The sequence below is a fragment of the Limulus polyphemus genome, unplaced genomic scaffold (assembly GCF_000517525.1).
Source record: "Limulus polyphemus unplaced genomic scaffold, Limulus_polyphemus-2.1.2 Scaffold706, whole genome shotgun sequence".
In the NCBI taxonomy this organism is placed as follows: Eukaryota; Metazoa; Arthropoda; class Merostomata; order Xiphosura; family Limulidae; genus Limulus; species Limulus polyphemus.
The window spans coordinates 283,301-300,524 of record NW_013666316.1 but is presented as its reverse complement, the minus strand read 5'-3'; the positions used below and the strand labels follow the sequence as shown (position 1 = coordinate 300,524).

The following is a 17,224-nucleotide window of genomic DNA, read 5'->3' as shown; positions in this document are numbered from 1 at the left end:
ATTCATTGACGCCAAGAATATACATGGCGGGCAAACGAGTAAGTGATAATGATATAAATAGCGTGAGATGAGCGGGAAGCAGCAGATAGACATAAGCAGACAGATAATAGTGAAAGAGAATAAAGTTGCCGTGAAGTTAACTACCATAGATGTGATAGGCCTAACGATTGACACAGGCCTAATGTTTAATATGTTCAAGTGAAACTAACAGTAGAAAAGAAGATAATAAAAATAATTTTATTCCATCAAAGCCTTGTTCTAAAGTAACTGAATCAGCCTGTGTGAACTTTGACAAAAGGAACAGAGTATTTTCAAAAGAAAGAAGACCAAAAGATTGCTGTAACCCATTCCACAATTGTAAGCAAATCACAGAGAATACTAGTGTGATAGAAATAGAGAAGATAGTTAGGCTTGTCACCTGAAAATATAAAGTAATTGAATAAGCCTAAGTGGATATTTGACAAGAAGGAGAGAACTACATATATAGTATTTATGATATGCCCATAATATCTGTAGTGTTGAGGAATTTACTGTACATACGTTAACTTGTTCTGAATATATATATATATTATTTTGAAAACAAGTGAAGTGTGTGTTGTTTATTCATTGCTGAATTTATCACTAACAAGTCACAGACACCTACTGTAGAAGAATCTTAAGCCCAATAATAACGTAGTATATATTTATACTATTAAGAAATATAACTAAAAGCCTTTTTATTTTGACAATTGGCGAAGATCAGATTTTAAAATTCTGACAGCGGCTAACAATAATACAAGCAGTTACATCTATCCGATGATGACAATTTGGCAACAATTTCAAAATAACTATTGTTGGATTACAGTGTAAAATAAGCTCTTTCTAACAAAGATATACATGTTTGTGTTGGATGTAGACATAGCATGCAAAACTCAACCATGGGTATAGGTTGGTGGGTGTAGCACCCATTAAGGTTTGGCAAAATGTATTACTTGTTTCTACTGGATTCAGCCAAAGAACTTTGAAACATTTATGTCAATAGGGCAACTAAACATACTTATTGTCTAAACATACATGGGCTGGGGTTATTCCATTCAATAAAGTGGCTGCAAAAGTGAAGATTTATCATAGCTCGTGGGTCACGTGACAAAAAAAACTGAAGTTTAAGTATTCTATTTAAAGGTTTCTTAAGATAAAATCAAACTTCGAATTATAACATACTTGATATAATAATTTCATTAAAGTACATTGATAGTAAAATGGTTTAATCAAATTTTGAATATAACTCAGTGAGATTTGCAGAAAGGAATTTAAAAATGGCACTGGTTGTCATAAGGTTAAATAAATACACATTTAATCTAATAGTTATTCAGTTTATATTTTTTCAAAAAATTTACAAAACATTTTTATAAACTGTTAGAAATAAATTTCCTAAGCTGTCTTTACCATTTTATTTTTTGTATAAAAGAGAGTAAGATCTATGTTTATAAGGATAATTTCTCAGACTTTTTATAATCTTTCTTAAACAAAATTATAGAAAAAAAACTAAAAATACATTTGTCATAATGAAAAGTTTAAATTGGAATTAAGGTTAAAAAATGTAAAAGTACTGTATGACACCATTTCATACTATCTATAATTCCCATCAATGATAACTGTAGAATGAAGCACAAAAGCAGTGCTAATAACTGGCACTATAATTTATTAGTTTTGATAAAACAATCACAAAGTTTACAAAATAAAAACTTGTTTAAATGAATAAAAGCTTACTTGAAGCGATAAAGCCCTGGAATAAGGTTTATTAACTGGACTGTATTAGTATCATTCAATTGAATCTTGTATCCAATAGGAAGAGTTATGACTTCCCAATGATATTCAACAATTTTATCATCATCTGTACTGTCTGTAAAAAAAAAAAAAAAGAAATAATATTTTCAAGTTTCATGCAACTATGTTATATATATGGTTTTTTTTTTGCTTTGTAGTATTTTTTTCTAACTTTTAAAATCTTACTTTCATATAAACACTTGCAAAACTTTTAATACTTTATATAATTTTGTTATAGTAAAGAATACAAATTTATCCAGCTACATACATACAAACATATCTTTTAATATAAACAATACATTTATATATATTTCAGCTGTCAGGTAAGTTACCGTAGCAAACACAGAAACCAAATAAAAATTTTTTTATTTGGACACCACTTTAAAAAACTCAGTGGAATGGGTACTAAATGGGTACACAAGTTTTGGATTTGTTGTTCTAGGACCTGACATATTTAAATCTGAAAATTAATTACAAACTCACTGTGATATGAAGAGCTGAGAACAAGAAATGTGCTTCTGACTCATTTGGAGTAAACAGTACATAGTTAATTTGCACTTGAAGAATTAAAAGGAAAACAACAGTCTTTTATTCATCAGCAGAACTTGTCAGAAACCTTACTTGCCAGGAAATAATATACTTGGTAATATGTAGTTTCAAACAGCACCTACTCTGAGACACATCTTCTCAAGAAACACTGATTACAAGTTGCTTTTAAGAATAGAATTTTACTTATGGTATGTTATTTTTAACAGTCACTATCTTGTTAAAACTAGTTTTAAAAGAAATATTTACGAGATTTAATACTCTGAAAAATCACAATTATATGACAAGTACTCTGAACATACATCTCTTAAACAGTGATTATATAAATGCATGTGTAACATGGATGTTGCTTCAACAGACAGGCTCTTTCTTGTACAATCTCTAGGTAACATGTAGCCTGTGATGTATTTTAAAAGCAAACCTTACCTAATTCTATGCAAAACAAGAACTCTCTACTAAAGATATTTTCCTGAATTAGTGTAATCTACTGAAATTATTTATATTATTTGTTTTTACAATAATTATTTACCTCTCATTTTACTTCGTAATTATATCTTGATATAATACCTCAATGATGCAACTTTCTAATACAATTCTCAAAATACTAAAACAACTTAATGCCATTGAATATTATTTATCTAAGATTTTAATACAAGCACTTCCTCCTTCTAAGGTAAAAAATAAACGATGTTTTTTTTAAGAATTGTATATTAGCCAAAAAATTATGTATATTACAGTTACATGATTGTTCTAAATAATTGGTAATGTCATTAAAAAATAATTGTGTTTAACCATGCATATTTATGTCATTTGCCATCTGTTTTACATTGTCTGATTTTCATACTATGAAAGTAATGTTTAGTTATTATTGTAAAGGTTATAATTGTACAACTGTTGGTTTTCATCCCATTAAACGTTTAGCAAATAAAATTCTGGAAAAATGAGTATTCTAGTTTTTTTTTAAATTGGAGTAATGTCTAGTCTCTATGGTAAAATAAATCAACATATTTCTTAAAACTAACATGAAACTATTAAAGAACTACTGTGAAAAATGTTTTAATCGCTTACATGCCTTTGTGTCCTATTTTATTATAACTGTTATGTTTGTTTCAACAAAATGAACATAATGGTCACTTATGGTTTTTTATATTGCTGTATATTTGAAAATAACATTACTTCTATTTTTAATTTGTAACATTCAAACTGTTGAGTTTTAAATGATGAAAGCCTACAGGTTGTATGAAGATTTCTGAAAATACTTTATCTTAGTTTTGGGGATGATTTCATGTTTAGTGCACGATAATTTGGTTGTGCAGACTTGTTAGTCAGGTATTTGACAAACTTCCTAATTAACATCTGACCAATTCTGCTTCTTTGTTTTACATATTTTAGTAGATTTTTATGCACCAGATGCATGATGTTTTTTTTTCATTTAAAAATAAACAAAATCATCCTTATTTTCACAAATATATACCTAATGTTGAACTCTGAATTATTCTCTTCATGACTATGCTATAAAACTCGCTACTTCTGACCCTGAATTAATTAACAAAAATGAATAGCTCATAAATGTTAGCATATCTGAAACACAAAAGCTTCAAACTTATAGTACAATAACTATGGGAGCTTTTAAAATATAAATGTTATTTTTTTATCAATTATGATTTTATAATGAAATAAAAACTGCTACATAACATAGGTTGTACCATTTAGTTACACAATACACTTGTGACCACTGATCTGGAAGTCATTTTACTTGTATGGCTACATTACTTTAAAGGCCTAATGACATCATGCACTAGTCCACATTAATAAGGCATTGCACCACTATTGTCTAAAAGATTAATACTAATATAAATATATAGTATTTATATTTATCTATCTTATGTATAAAATTTAGCTATGAATTTTTTTATTAATAGATTGCTTCAATAAGCTCTGTGGTTTCTACCTTCATCTAAGGAACTTTGCAGAAACTGCTAATCACCCCTTGTCACAAGTTAAAGCAGCAAGAGTTATTAAACACAGAAAATGAAATGCCAAAGCAATTATTTAACAAGCACGTGTGGCAAAACCCATTAAGTTATTACTTTTCCTGTGCATAAAAACAATATAAAACCATTACTAGATTAGATTATTTTAAGGCATGACCACTCACTTAGCATCAAGGTAAACGAACTGAAATTTTAAAAATTTACAATTCATGCAAGAAAGGGGGCTCTAAGGCAAAAAGAGTGCAGGAAAGAAAATAATCCCAATTTTCAGATGACATATTTATGATTTTATTAACTCAAAAGTTGTAAACAAATGTATGAAAAGTAAAACTTTAGTTTTCCTCATCACCAACTCCAACTATTCACTGTTTTCAAACTAACCGAGCTAAAAAAATTAGCACCAAACTTGTAGAAAATGTATGTATTTCTGGTTTTGTTTAGGAAATTTAGCAATTTTCACCATCTCAATAAAAAATTACAACATAGGACAAAAATTGAAAATTAGAGCTAACAGTTTTGATATTTCCAGGTTACTTTATCCAAAACAAATGTTAATAAAACATAAGTAAAAAGAATATTTAAAATCTCAACCTTTCAGGAATAATTTCATTTTGTAAATAATTTGAAGGGAGTATTCTTATTGGTTATACTGAAAATTTCATACCATGAATTCTTACAGTTTTTATTCCTGTACACTGGTTATTATGCAGTGCCTAACAAATCACCAATAACAGCACTACATCTTTTGAATGGAACATGCAGTAGGTCTTTATGTCAAATTAATTTATTACTAACAACTTGTTTCATTTTTTATGTACTCAACCCAATAATTTCATTAAACTGGAACAGAAAATATTTTCTTGTATCACTGTATTTACACAAGTAACTCCATGAACATATGGATCCAAGAGCTAATAATATATATATATATATATGTTTGTGAGTGTATGTGTTTCTGTGTCTGTATCTGGTGAGACTTGAGTAAGAAATATACTGGGTTAGGTTTGGCTTAATGGTTAGCACCTTAGTCTATGGATCAAAAGGTTTAAGTTTTTGTCCATTACATGCCATTGAGCAGGCTTTGCATTTTCAGATTGGAGGGCATTATAAGTATGATATTCATTCTTGATATTCAGTTAAAAGTAATTGTGCAGTTGGAAGGTGCTTCTTACTGGTTGTCCTTTCTCATTTCTTATAGCTCATATGTTACACCAAGTGCAGTTCAGGTTGAAAATACTGCATACCAAGAAATAATTAAACTCATTTAACATATATAATTTTGAGCAACATGTATGAATCAATATTTCCTCCATCCCTCAGTGCAAGAGAAGGAAATCGCAAACGAGTTAATTTTCCATTTAACAACTGGTAGATGTACAGGGCTGGATTACGAAATTTTAGGGCCCTGAGCATATAAAATCTGGATGGCCTTCAAGTAAAACCACACTATGTGACAGGCATGTTTCTATCATTTACACTATTAAAAATATCTAAGAATCTTCTACTTATATATATTTCTTGTTCATATTTGAGCAGAGTACACAGCATAACATAGTTCTTGAAAGGGAGGGGGTGAAAGCCCTAGGCCTCATAGGCCTGTGCATTAACCTGCTCCTGATACTGTTACTATAAGACCCAAAAAGAGATGCCTCAGAGTAAGTGATGTTTCAAACTACATATTACCAAACATTAACTCTGGAAAGCAAGATTTCCCGAATGTTATGCTGATGAACAAAAGACTATTGTTTTCCTTGTGTTTGTTGAAAATCAAACGTATAATAGGTGCTGTTTACTCCAAAATGGTCATAATCATGTTTAATTTTTTTCAGCTCCTTATCTGTTATAGAAGACACTTTAAAATGCAAAACACTTCAAAAAAATTTTCAGTTCGCTATCTTCTAATTTTTTGTTCATGTAGATAATACTTTGCTGAATTTTGAGAAAAACATTCAGGTAATAACACATTCCTTTGGTTATATATAAAATGTTTATAATCATAGCTAAACTTCTATGCAAAAAAAAGTTTTACTTATGACCAAATAAAAGACAAAGAATAACACAAATTCTCTCTAGATTGAGTATCTTAGAGTAGCTACAGACTTGATAAACAAGGAATTCATGTAAGTATTTTATTTATGTAAAACACCACACATGTACATCCACCACTACATGGAAACCATGGAATTCCCTGAAATCAGTATAACTAAGTGACAAGTGGTAAACTGAATGATAGATTGGTCTCCATCATCATTTCTTACTTTTCACTTTTCTACAAAGAGAGAGTTGACTTTTTAATTAACATAAAGGTAGTTTAGAGACTCAAATGTGATATACCTAGATGAAAAAGCATCTACATTAGGGTAAGTACGAGAAAACCAAGCAAAGATCAAGCATCCTTTCACAAAGGTACTGTAATGAACTTAAACTTTGGTACAGTTAGCAACACATAAAAAACACCACTACTGCTTTCATAAACCAGGACCTTCTATCACAAGTTACTGTTTTTTGTTTTATCACAACCACTGATTACATGAGGATTTGTATCCTGGGTTTTTGAAATTTTGAAAGCTCTATTAAATCATTCATAAACTAATAAAACCAGCCTAAGTTCATACAATAGTATGACCATTACCTTATGGAATTAAGAATCTTATATCCTTAATACATGCAAAACTTACAAGAACCATCTAAAACAGTGTCTTTATTTGGGAGTTTCACAGTAACATTGGAAGGCTGGATGATAGCTACAGGTGGCTTGTTGTTCCGTTTGGCTGTTAAAACATTAAAAATTCTGGTATTAACATAGCTTTACTTTTTTGTTAACTGTCATGATAAGCAACAATAATTTTTACATCTTCCATTTGTGATAATGGACATTATTTTCAGTTCCTGAATTTTTTTAGCTTTAACTATATATATATATATATATATAAAAAACAAAAGATCATAAACCTTTTTATGTGAATCCCAATAAATATCCTTAGAAAACAATTGTTTAAAGTATATCTTAGATAGTAGTTAATGCTTCACATAGAATAACATAACAAATATAATACCCCTATATTCTAAAGAGATTATTTTTAGTGTGCCACTAATGCAGCTCTTATAATGATCTCATCATGAGGATTTATTTTTTGTTTGTTTTGTTTGTATTTAAGCACAAAGCTACACAATGGGCTATCTGTGCTCTGCCCATCATGGGTATCGAAACCCAGATTCTAGCGTTGTAAGTCCGCAGACATGCCACTGGGGGCTTTCATGAGGATCTATGCTAAAAGTCTAAGACATTTTTTACATACTTTTCATGATGTTGAAACTCATTACATTATAGTAAATTAGTTTGTAGCATACCCAATTTTTATTGGATCTTTTAATTTATAAAATTTTGGTAAAGATAGATATCCATTTTTCTTCTGTCCTGTCTTTTAGTTATTCAATTCCATATTTCAGACATCTATTCAAATGTATGTTCAGCAAGTATGCAACCCTTTACTGTTAAGCACTTCATTTGTAACAAATGGTATAGCAACTAATTATGAAACAACTGTTGGAAATAAACATTTGATGATAGATCTTCAGATATCAAAATGTTCCATTGAGTAATTCTTAAGATATAGGTAATATATATATCAAGCTAACAGTTCATCATTTTTATGATATTTATAGAAGTAGTTTAGATCTGGCTGCAAATAACTATTATTTTATGCCTTTACTGATTACTATAGTATAAGTGTACTCTTTGTACATATTTACAGACAGTATTGTATTTTTCTAAATAATGTTTGAGCATTAAAACAATGGTTTAGAAATTTAATGTGGCTATAATACTAATAATAGTATCAAGTGTTAACAGAGAAATTGAAATAATTTTTTATCAGAAATATATCAGTACTTTTATGTAACTTTTCACTGCAAAGTTTGAGGAAATTCTAAATTCTTCTTACCTCATGGCATTCTAAATGCTGTATTCAAACATTTAAATGTTTTATCAATTATTAAAAAGAGTGCAAAAATAATTCAAAATCTGACAGTATAAGAAATAAAAGGTTATATCGTTTAGTTTCAGAAAGGTAAGAATTTTGTTTATAAAAAATTTGAAAAGTTTATAAACTATTTTGTAAACTTAAATTATTTTCTATAAATGTAAAGGCCTTTGAAAAAGTTCCTATAGTACTTATAAGTATTCAATGACGTAACAATGAATTTTCCTCAAGAAAACCTAAGCTTACGTGGTAAAACAGTAACATTAACTGTGTCTGTTCCATATGATCCATTCCCAGTGACAGCAATCTCAAACACGTATATGCCAGCTCGGAGCTAAATAATACAAAAAAAGGAAAACTTTAGTAAGAAGTTCACACAGATTTATTTCTTCAACAAATATTGAGCAAAACTTCATACTGTTCTGGCCTACTTTTATCACAAAACCTTATTAGTTTATTGAAAAATAAACACAATGCAAAACAAACTAACATGGTCTAGTATAAACAATAAAGTGGGTGAAGATTTTTTTACTAAAATTCAAAGCATGTCAGTATTGTTTTAGTGCAAAGCTACACAATGGACTATTTGCACTCTGCCCATTATAGGGAATTAAACCCCATAGTTTTAGTGTTGTAAGTTTGTAAAATTACAACTAACCTACTAGGGAATAAAAAATTAAAAGCATTCTCATGTAAGTTTGTAAACGTACCATTAACCTACAAGTTGTAATTTTACAAACTTACATGAGAATGCTTTTAATTTTTATTCCCTAACCTACTAGGGAATAAAAAATTAAAAGCATTCTCATGTAAGTTTGTAAACTTATCATTAACCTACTATGGAATAAAAATTAAAAGCATTCTCATGTAAGTTTGTAAACTTATCATTAACCTACGAGGGAATAAAAATTAAAAGCATTCTCATGTATTTAGGTCTTCTTTGTTTTACAGTTTTTAGTAATGTAAAAGTATGCTTGTTTGTCAGATGCAAACCATCAGACTTAAAAAAAGGAAACAATCATTTTGCATTCAAGTTCTTGAGATTTTACACATGTAATAAATATCTTCAGAGGGTGACTAAATAACATCAAAATCAAATAACTTGTAGGAGCTATATGTAATAAAAGGTCTAAAGATAAGTAGCTTGTTTGACATTTCAATGAACTAAAAAATTTATCTGAGGAATTGGGGGAACAGTTGCAGAAAAATTGTTAAATTGATGATATAAGATATAGTACATTCTAATAAAGGCTATTTTAATATTTTAAGCATTTATAGCAAAAAGCTCTGCAGAAATATCATTTCAAAGAGAAAATAAACTATTTTGGTTAATATAAATTGTACAAAAGTTAGTAAAGATTGTCAACTGCTAATTCTTTTCTGAAAAGAAATCAGAAAATAACTGGTTAACAGCATCTGCTGTGATTGGGTAGTCATGTTCAATTCTCACTTAATGAATTATTACTACTTTGATGGAAGACAGCATGTTGAAAAACATGGAGTAGTTATTTTAACATGTCTGCAATGAACAATAACTAACCATTTTGGAAGTCACAGAAATTCAATGGACTTCACTCAAAATCACTAGAAAGACTAAATTATGCATCAAATGACTCAAAGCAATGTTCAAAAAGTGAGAACACTATTAACCATCTTTTCAAGCAAACTTTTAGGTAAGAAACATGTCATGAAATTTTTTATTTTATCATTGTGGTTGAGTGAACACGAGAAAATAATAAATCCCTTCCATAACCTTAAGGAACAATAGTCATAATCAGGACCATTACAAAGAACAACTATCAGTGGTGGAAGAATCCCGCAGTTAAGTTATTGTTCATTCACATTCAATAAATGTGTCAAGACTAATGTTATGGATGTACAAACAATATTAGGCAAAATCTATGACAATACTTTTAAATACCTTGAAATGCAATAGAAAAAATATTAATAAGGAATCTAAAAATAAAGTGAATCAATACTGTTAATACAATAAATGGATAACAAATAAACAAAAATACAGAAAATGAATACTGTAGTTGAACATCAGCATGTGTGACTTAGTTATCTTAAATGCATGACTGGTGTCGAAGTCAGAATTTGGTATTTCCCTTTTCTTTAACCTTGTTTGTATTAAATACTATACATTTATTATGCATCAAAATTAAAGCTGAGGTCCCAGATCAGATACCCGATTTTCTAGTATCTTATATAACTTCCCAAAGTCTGTAACATTTCAACAAACCAATATTTGATTGTAATCTGAATGTTTGATGTTGTGATCTTCAGTGCCTGGTAAAATAAAAATTTAATGCATGTAAACTAATTATTTTAGAAGTATTAAAAACAACATCTGAATTCTGAATAGTTATCCCTCCCATCTTAATGTCTAAATCTTAGTATGCTTTTAACAGAAGTCTTATGCATTTATATGTAATATTTGTCAAAAATATGAACAAAGAACCACCACTACTAACTGCTCTATTTTTAGTGAATAGTATAAATATAAAAAGTCAGCTCTATAAGGAGTGATCAACTAAATATCCTTTACAGTTGCTTTGACTTTTTCATTATGTGCTAAAATTTCTTATTTCAAAACTTAATATTAACTAAGATCACATTAAAAATAGTAGAAGTAAGCATTTGGAGAATAAGATGTAAAAGCGAATATTAGTAAATTACTTCTATAGCAGTCTGTCATTTTTTTTTCTTGCTTATATAATCTAAAACAACCAAAATACTTTGCAAAAGACAAATTTAAGACCTTTTTTTAATTCAAAAGTACTTCTGTTTTCACACACCTTTGATAATTTTAGAGTTGAACTTGTTTGACCTTGCATAATTCCCGTTTCCTCATCTCCACCTGGTTGAGATACCAAAGTCCAACGATACTCGTACTTCTCTCCTGATTAATTTAATAGTTATTGAATGAAACTGAAAACACCAATGTTTCTAACTGATGTGTTATACGACCATAAAATGAGACATTTACAAAAAGGTATACATAAATATAATTCTTAGTCTTCTCAGTATGTTACAGGAAACAGACTAACTAAAAGCTTATACACAAAAATTAGAAAATGAGTTGCTATGAGAACAAGACAAGAAATATGGTGTTTTGATATTTCCCTGATATTACCATTATTGGATCCCTTTATTTTGGTAAAATGGTGCATAAACAGTACAGTAGTATATATTTAGGGCAAAACATCAACTTATAATACATGAAATAACTTAAAAAACTTATAGGTCTAACAAAAGATCTGAGCTCCTTATGTCTGCAACAATGCTACACAACTGTGCAAAGTTAATACTTTCCTACACTGAAAATATATTTCCAATATGATCTTACCTCTTCTCACAGAATAGCTTTTCCTGACTTGTAATGCCCTCTATATGACAAATCTTCAACCACCACTAGCCTTGATACTCCCACATACTCTCATGTGCTTTCACATGAGGCAGCTGTATGATAGCATGCAAATGAGTATGCGACAACCATCCACCAATAGGAGTGCAACACAACTCTTACCACAGCTAACTCTCTCTGTGCAGCTTAGCCTGACTTCTCTTCATAATTGAGCAATATAAAAGGAAAAGACACTAGAAGTGGGGAGGAAGGGTGAGAAGAGGTAAGAATCAATCAGAAATACATTTTCAGTGTAGAAAATGTTCACTTCCGACACATATCTTAATTACCTCTTCTCACAGAATAGCTAGAATCCTATATTGACCTGGTGGAGGGACCAGTGTAATAGTGTCTAGATAATCCCTCTTCAGAAGGAATCAAAAGGAAGCCCACTTCTGAGCCAGGTTTACTTTTCGCTTGGGAGAATGATGTGTCACAATAAGGTTGGAATCATAGGAGGGACCCTTGGTGTAGAGTGGCTAGGGCATATCAGACTGTAAGGGGGAGTTCAACTTCAACCAACACCAGCAGGAATATCCGGCCCATGGTGGAAAGAGTGTCTTCTACCATTTGCCTCGGACACAGGAATTAAAGAGGAAGAAAATCTGCCATTCCAAGGACCCAAATCATCATGTGTGCATGTCCAACACAACCAACACCAGTACCCCCCGAGAACTGACATCAAAATGTTGGTAGACAGCAATGTGACAGTTCAACTCTAGTCCAGGACCAGGCAGCATTGGGGATGAATTGTCCAGTCCCTGGTAGGAGGAAGGTAACTAGGTCACTCACATGTGAGGCCTTATGTGGCTGGTCCAGCTCTAACCAACATCAGTAGGAAGGAGGGTGCCCAGCCGAAGGGGTGAATTGCATTTTGTCAAAAATCGTCCAGTCCATAGCCAGGTGGTATCTGGAATAGTACATCAGGTCTGTGATAGGAGGAGTGTCTATACACCGTCTAGACCAGCATACCACCACTGCAATACTCTCAACTGAGTGGAATTAGGCATACTCAGGAGGAAGCCTTCATGGTCCCCCACCCCAGCAGTTAGGAGCTGGTAATTGTTTAGGGTTACCGAGCTCCACTGGAAGAAAGAAGGGGGGGGGGATACATTGGAGAGCCCATAGGAACACAGCACCAGAGATAGTGAAAAGGGTGACTTCAAAACCCTATTTTGAAAAGTAGACCATTCCTGAATCAGTCAAACAAAGGAGTGGCATTGATGAGCAGCAATCCCCTTCTGCTTTACTTTAGTCCACGAGTGTACAGTCCAAGGCAAACATATTTATGATGCAAAACACTGTAAGGAAAAACCTATAAATGGTCTTTTGGAACACCCCATCTCAACAGTGGGTGTTTAAGAATAAGTACACCTGGTCAGGCGACACTCACCACTAAACAGGAGCCATATATGTGAGAAAGGCCTCTGTAAGTAAGAAAAGTACATAAGAGAATAATAAGCTGACAAATCCAACCCATAAGGGTAATAGTAGAAACATCATAGGAAAGGGAATGGTTTCAATGAATGAACAAATGAAAATGAGAACCATGGAAGGGAGCAGTGCAAGCCATGTAACAATGTAGAGCCTGGACAGGACATAGGAGGCAATCCAGATTGGAAAGACAGTAAAGGTGAGAAACGGAATAAAGTGAAATGAGAGTAAAGATGGATACCAAAAGCTTCCTGTCAAGTAGCCAGATAAGGAAGGAAGTCAGGTGAAGGACTGAGGAAAACCATGACAAAAAGACCAATGTCTTCAGGTAGACATACCACTTTTTCTGGAAGGGCGAACGGAATAGTAAATCAGGGAAGCAACCCACAGGGAAAGTCTGGCCTTTCTGGCAAGGGGCTGGACAAAAGCCATGCATGAAGATGGAGTGCTGAAATGGAAGGATGTAGTGTGCTTGACTGAGGTAGTCTGACGAGGGTTGGTGAGAGGGGAAGAGGAGGTGTCAATTGGAGCAAGTGCAGAAGTAGAAACTACAGTTGCATTGGTCAAAGTGGTGTCACCAGGAGTATGCGACACAGCAGGTTTGGATGATGGAGAGGTCACAAAGAAGAAGACAGATTTGGGGAATAGCATGGAGTAAAGGCCCCAAACCCTGACTGAGGGTATCAACAGCTACAGCCAAAGGATGTGGGATTCAGGAATTCAGGTGGGTGGTAAATGCAGCGAGTTCCAGAGTACTCCACTGGAAACACAGCCAGCTGAACATCTGTGGGTCGAGGGGCCACTCCATGGGAAGAATTTTGTTGTGCCTCGATAAACAATTCGTGACCAGATTCAGGGCACCTGGTGTATAACACACCAACAAGCAAATATGATGGTTGAGGACGAAAAACAGGAGGTCCAACATGTGGAAACAAAGAGAACTTGACCGAGTGCCTCCTTGCAAAGACAACCATTGAACTGTCCGAATGAATCACAACCAACTGGTTTCCAAGGGACAGAAGAAAGTGAACCAAAGCTCGATGGACAGAAACTAAGTCCAAGAGATTGATATGCAGAGATGCCTTATTGAAAGATCAATATCCAAAAATCTCCTGCATGTCCAGATACACACCACAACCAGAAAGAGAAGCATCTGTGAAGAGGTGCACCCCCAGACGAGAAGGAGGAACATCTATTGTGGAGTTGTCTCTGTCCAACCACCAGGCAAAGTCCACATGATGGGAAGGAGGGAGATGGATAGGGACATCCAAGGGATCCCGAACAATGTTCCACTGATCTAGTAAAGCCCACTGAAAAGGTTGCATGTAGGCTCAACCAAGAGGAATTAGAGCCTCCAAAGAAGTCTGCATCATCAAAAGAGATAGAACCTCTCACAGTTGGAGTAGGAGAGGAGTAAACAGTCTGAACCAGAAGTACCATAGATCCCAGGCACAGGGGAGAAGAATGGGCCCAGCTGATATGGGAACTCAATTATTCCTATGAGATGAACAAGGCAGTGTGGGGGGGGGAGAGGAGGGACTTCTCCACCTTAACCAGCCAACCTAATCCATGCAGCTTCGTGAAAAAAAAAAACTGAATGTGAAGAGAAGAGATGGCATGCAATGGATCTAGAAACAGTCAGTTGTCCATAGAATGGTGAAAATAAAGGTCCCTGGAATAATGAAGAAGGGTAAAGGCCTCGACAACCTGACAAAAAAACATAAGAAGACCCCAGAACTAGTAAGCACAACCACAATGGAAAAAACAAAGAAAATGCCAGGATGCTGGGAAAATGAGAATGTGGAGGTAAGTATCCAAGACATCTAACTTCATCATCTAAAGATCAGAGAATGGGTTGGACTCCATGGTGATTCGAGGAAGGTCTAGGAAGCAGTTCAAGGAAGAGAGATCAGTGACAAAGCACCAGTCTCTGATCTTGGTGGGGACTACGAACAAATGGGAATAGAAACCTGGCTGAGAGGGATCTCCCTGTTCAATATCACTCTTGTGAAGGTCTACAACTGCCTCGAAAATATGATGGCTGGATATGGAATCATGAGAAGTGGGGAAGGATATGGGATGAGGGGACAAGGAAGGAGGGAAACTGAAACAACAAACAAGCCCTTCAATAAGAACCTGCAGAACCCAAGGGTCTGTGGGGAAGGGCTCCCAAATGATGGCAAAGTGCAAAAGCCTGGCTTCCACCAGACTTGTAGCCAAAACATAGTCACTGGGACCACTGAAGTCATCGACAAACAAACTGATGGTGAATCTCAGAGACCCATGGAGCAGACTCTGGTAAAGGAGAGGAGGAGGGGGAGAAGAGCAGGAAGCCAATGAGAAAAGAGAAGTGTGCAAGTGTGCAGACTAAACTCTGGTCTTCCACGAGTCAGGAAGACACCCAAAAACATCTTGTCTTAAAAAGGGAGCCATGCACAAGTCCCATAAGGAGGTGGGGGTAAATGCATATGAGACAAATGGGCATCCTGACCAAAGACAGAGTCATTATATATAAATTTACCTTTAAATAAAGTAATAGAGTTAAGCAGTAGTTTAACATTCCAAAATTCAGATGTTATTACAGGTGTAACAAAACCCCTTTTTATTAAATTATTGGAGTTTGCTACAAAAGAATATAAATAATTTTTTAATGGTTGTCATTATGAACAAACTGATAGTGTCTATGGGTTCAAGGGTCACACTATGTTTAAGTAATCTATTTTTAAGTTATCATAAGAAAAGATGGTTGTAAAATTGTCCTGAACAGTGTAAGCCTTTATATTATAGAAGATACTTAGATGACACATTTGTTGTGTTTAAAAATAAATTTGACGTATCTGAATTTTAAAGCTATTTGAATAGTCAACATAGTAATATTAAATTTATTATTGAAGAAAAAAATGTATCCACCTTACCATTTTTAGATACTAGATACTAAATAAGTGTTATTATAAAAGAAACTTTACTGGGCTATATTTTCATTTTAATATTTTTCTACCATTTGAATCTAAAAAGGATTTAATTTATAATTCAACATATTGGGCTTATAATTTGGGGGGGGGGGGAGATTTCATAAAGAAGCTATAAATATAAAGGATTTTTTACAGAAAAATAGGTTTTCTCTGCATTTGATTGACAGCATTATTAAGAAGTATTTAGAAGCTTCGTAAACTTCTAAAATTAGTAAATGTGCTAAAACTAAAGAAACAGTTTATTTTACCACATACAGGCAAACATGCTATAAATTTAAAGAATGAAAATTTAAACTGGTTTGTATAATAAGGTTTATCCACAAGTTCAGCTTAGAATTGTTTTTAAACCAATATTTCATTTAAGTAACTACTCTGAATTTCAAGACAGGATTCTTAAAATGCATTGCTCTTACATTATTTATAAATTTGCATGTCCAAGGTGTAACCACGGATATTTGTTGTTTGAGTTCAAGAATTAAGAACATGTGCAAAATACCCCATATAACCAGTCAGCCATTCTTCACCATCATTTACAAGACAGAAACTATATTCCCACTGTCAACAATTTCAGCACATTGAGAAGTACACTGAAATAAAAAATGCAAAGAAATTCTGTGGATTCACTATACACATACAGGACGCAATCATGGCCATGACTCAGCATATTGGCTATGTTGGTAGACGAGTACAATAGGTACTGACAGACTCACATAACGTGGGATCTCAATAAAGTAGTCATAATATGAGTATCATGGAGCACAATCTCGTGATGCATTAGTGCATCAGCAAATTGTTACAACATTAATTAATATTAAATATTTAATTAAACCAAGACACTGCAAACTGTATATATTTATACAGATAATGAAACCTCTGATAATAAGTAATAAAAAAAAATTAAAACAGTACAATCATTCGTAGTCATAGTTAATGCTTTTCATAAATTTTATCAAAATGGTATGTCATTTATGATATATTACTTAGGCCTTTAGAAAAACGTACACTGAAATCATAGTTAGGTTTCAGTTTGTTTGTTTGTTATGGATTTCGCGCAAAGCTACACAAGGGGTATCTGTGCTAGCC

The 17,224-nt window shown here is 32.9% G+C and overlaps 1 protein-coding gene across 1 annotated transcript in view; it reads right to left on the bottom strand.

The window, feature by feature from the left end:
• LOC106460092 (dyslexia-associated protein KIAA0319-like protein) overlaps nucleotides 1-17,224 on the bottom strand; it is an 84,234-nt gene that overhangs the window by 50,253 nt on the left and 16,757 nt on the right. Inside the window, exons 5-8 of the mRNA XM_022386709.1 lie at nucleotides 11,128-11,231; nucleotides 8,576-8,663; nucleotides 7,025-7,117; nucleotides 1,750-1,882 (exon numbers count right to left, since the gene is read on the bottom strand). Of these exons, the coding sequence (XP_022242417.1) occupies nucleotides 1,750-1,882; nucleotides 7,025-7,117; nucleotides 8,576-8,663; nucleotides 11,128-11,231 (418 nt within the window). The remainder of the gene's footprint in view (nucleotides 1-1,749; nucleotides 1,883-7,024; nucleotides 7,118-8,575; nucleotides 8,664-11,127; nucleotides 11,232-17,224) is intronic.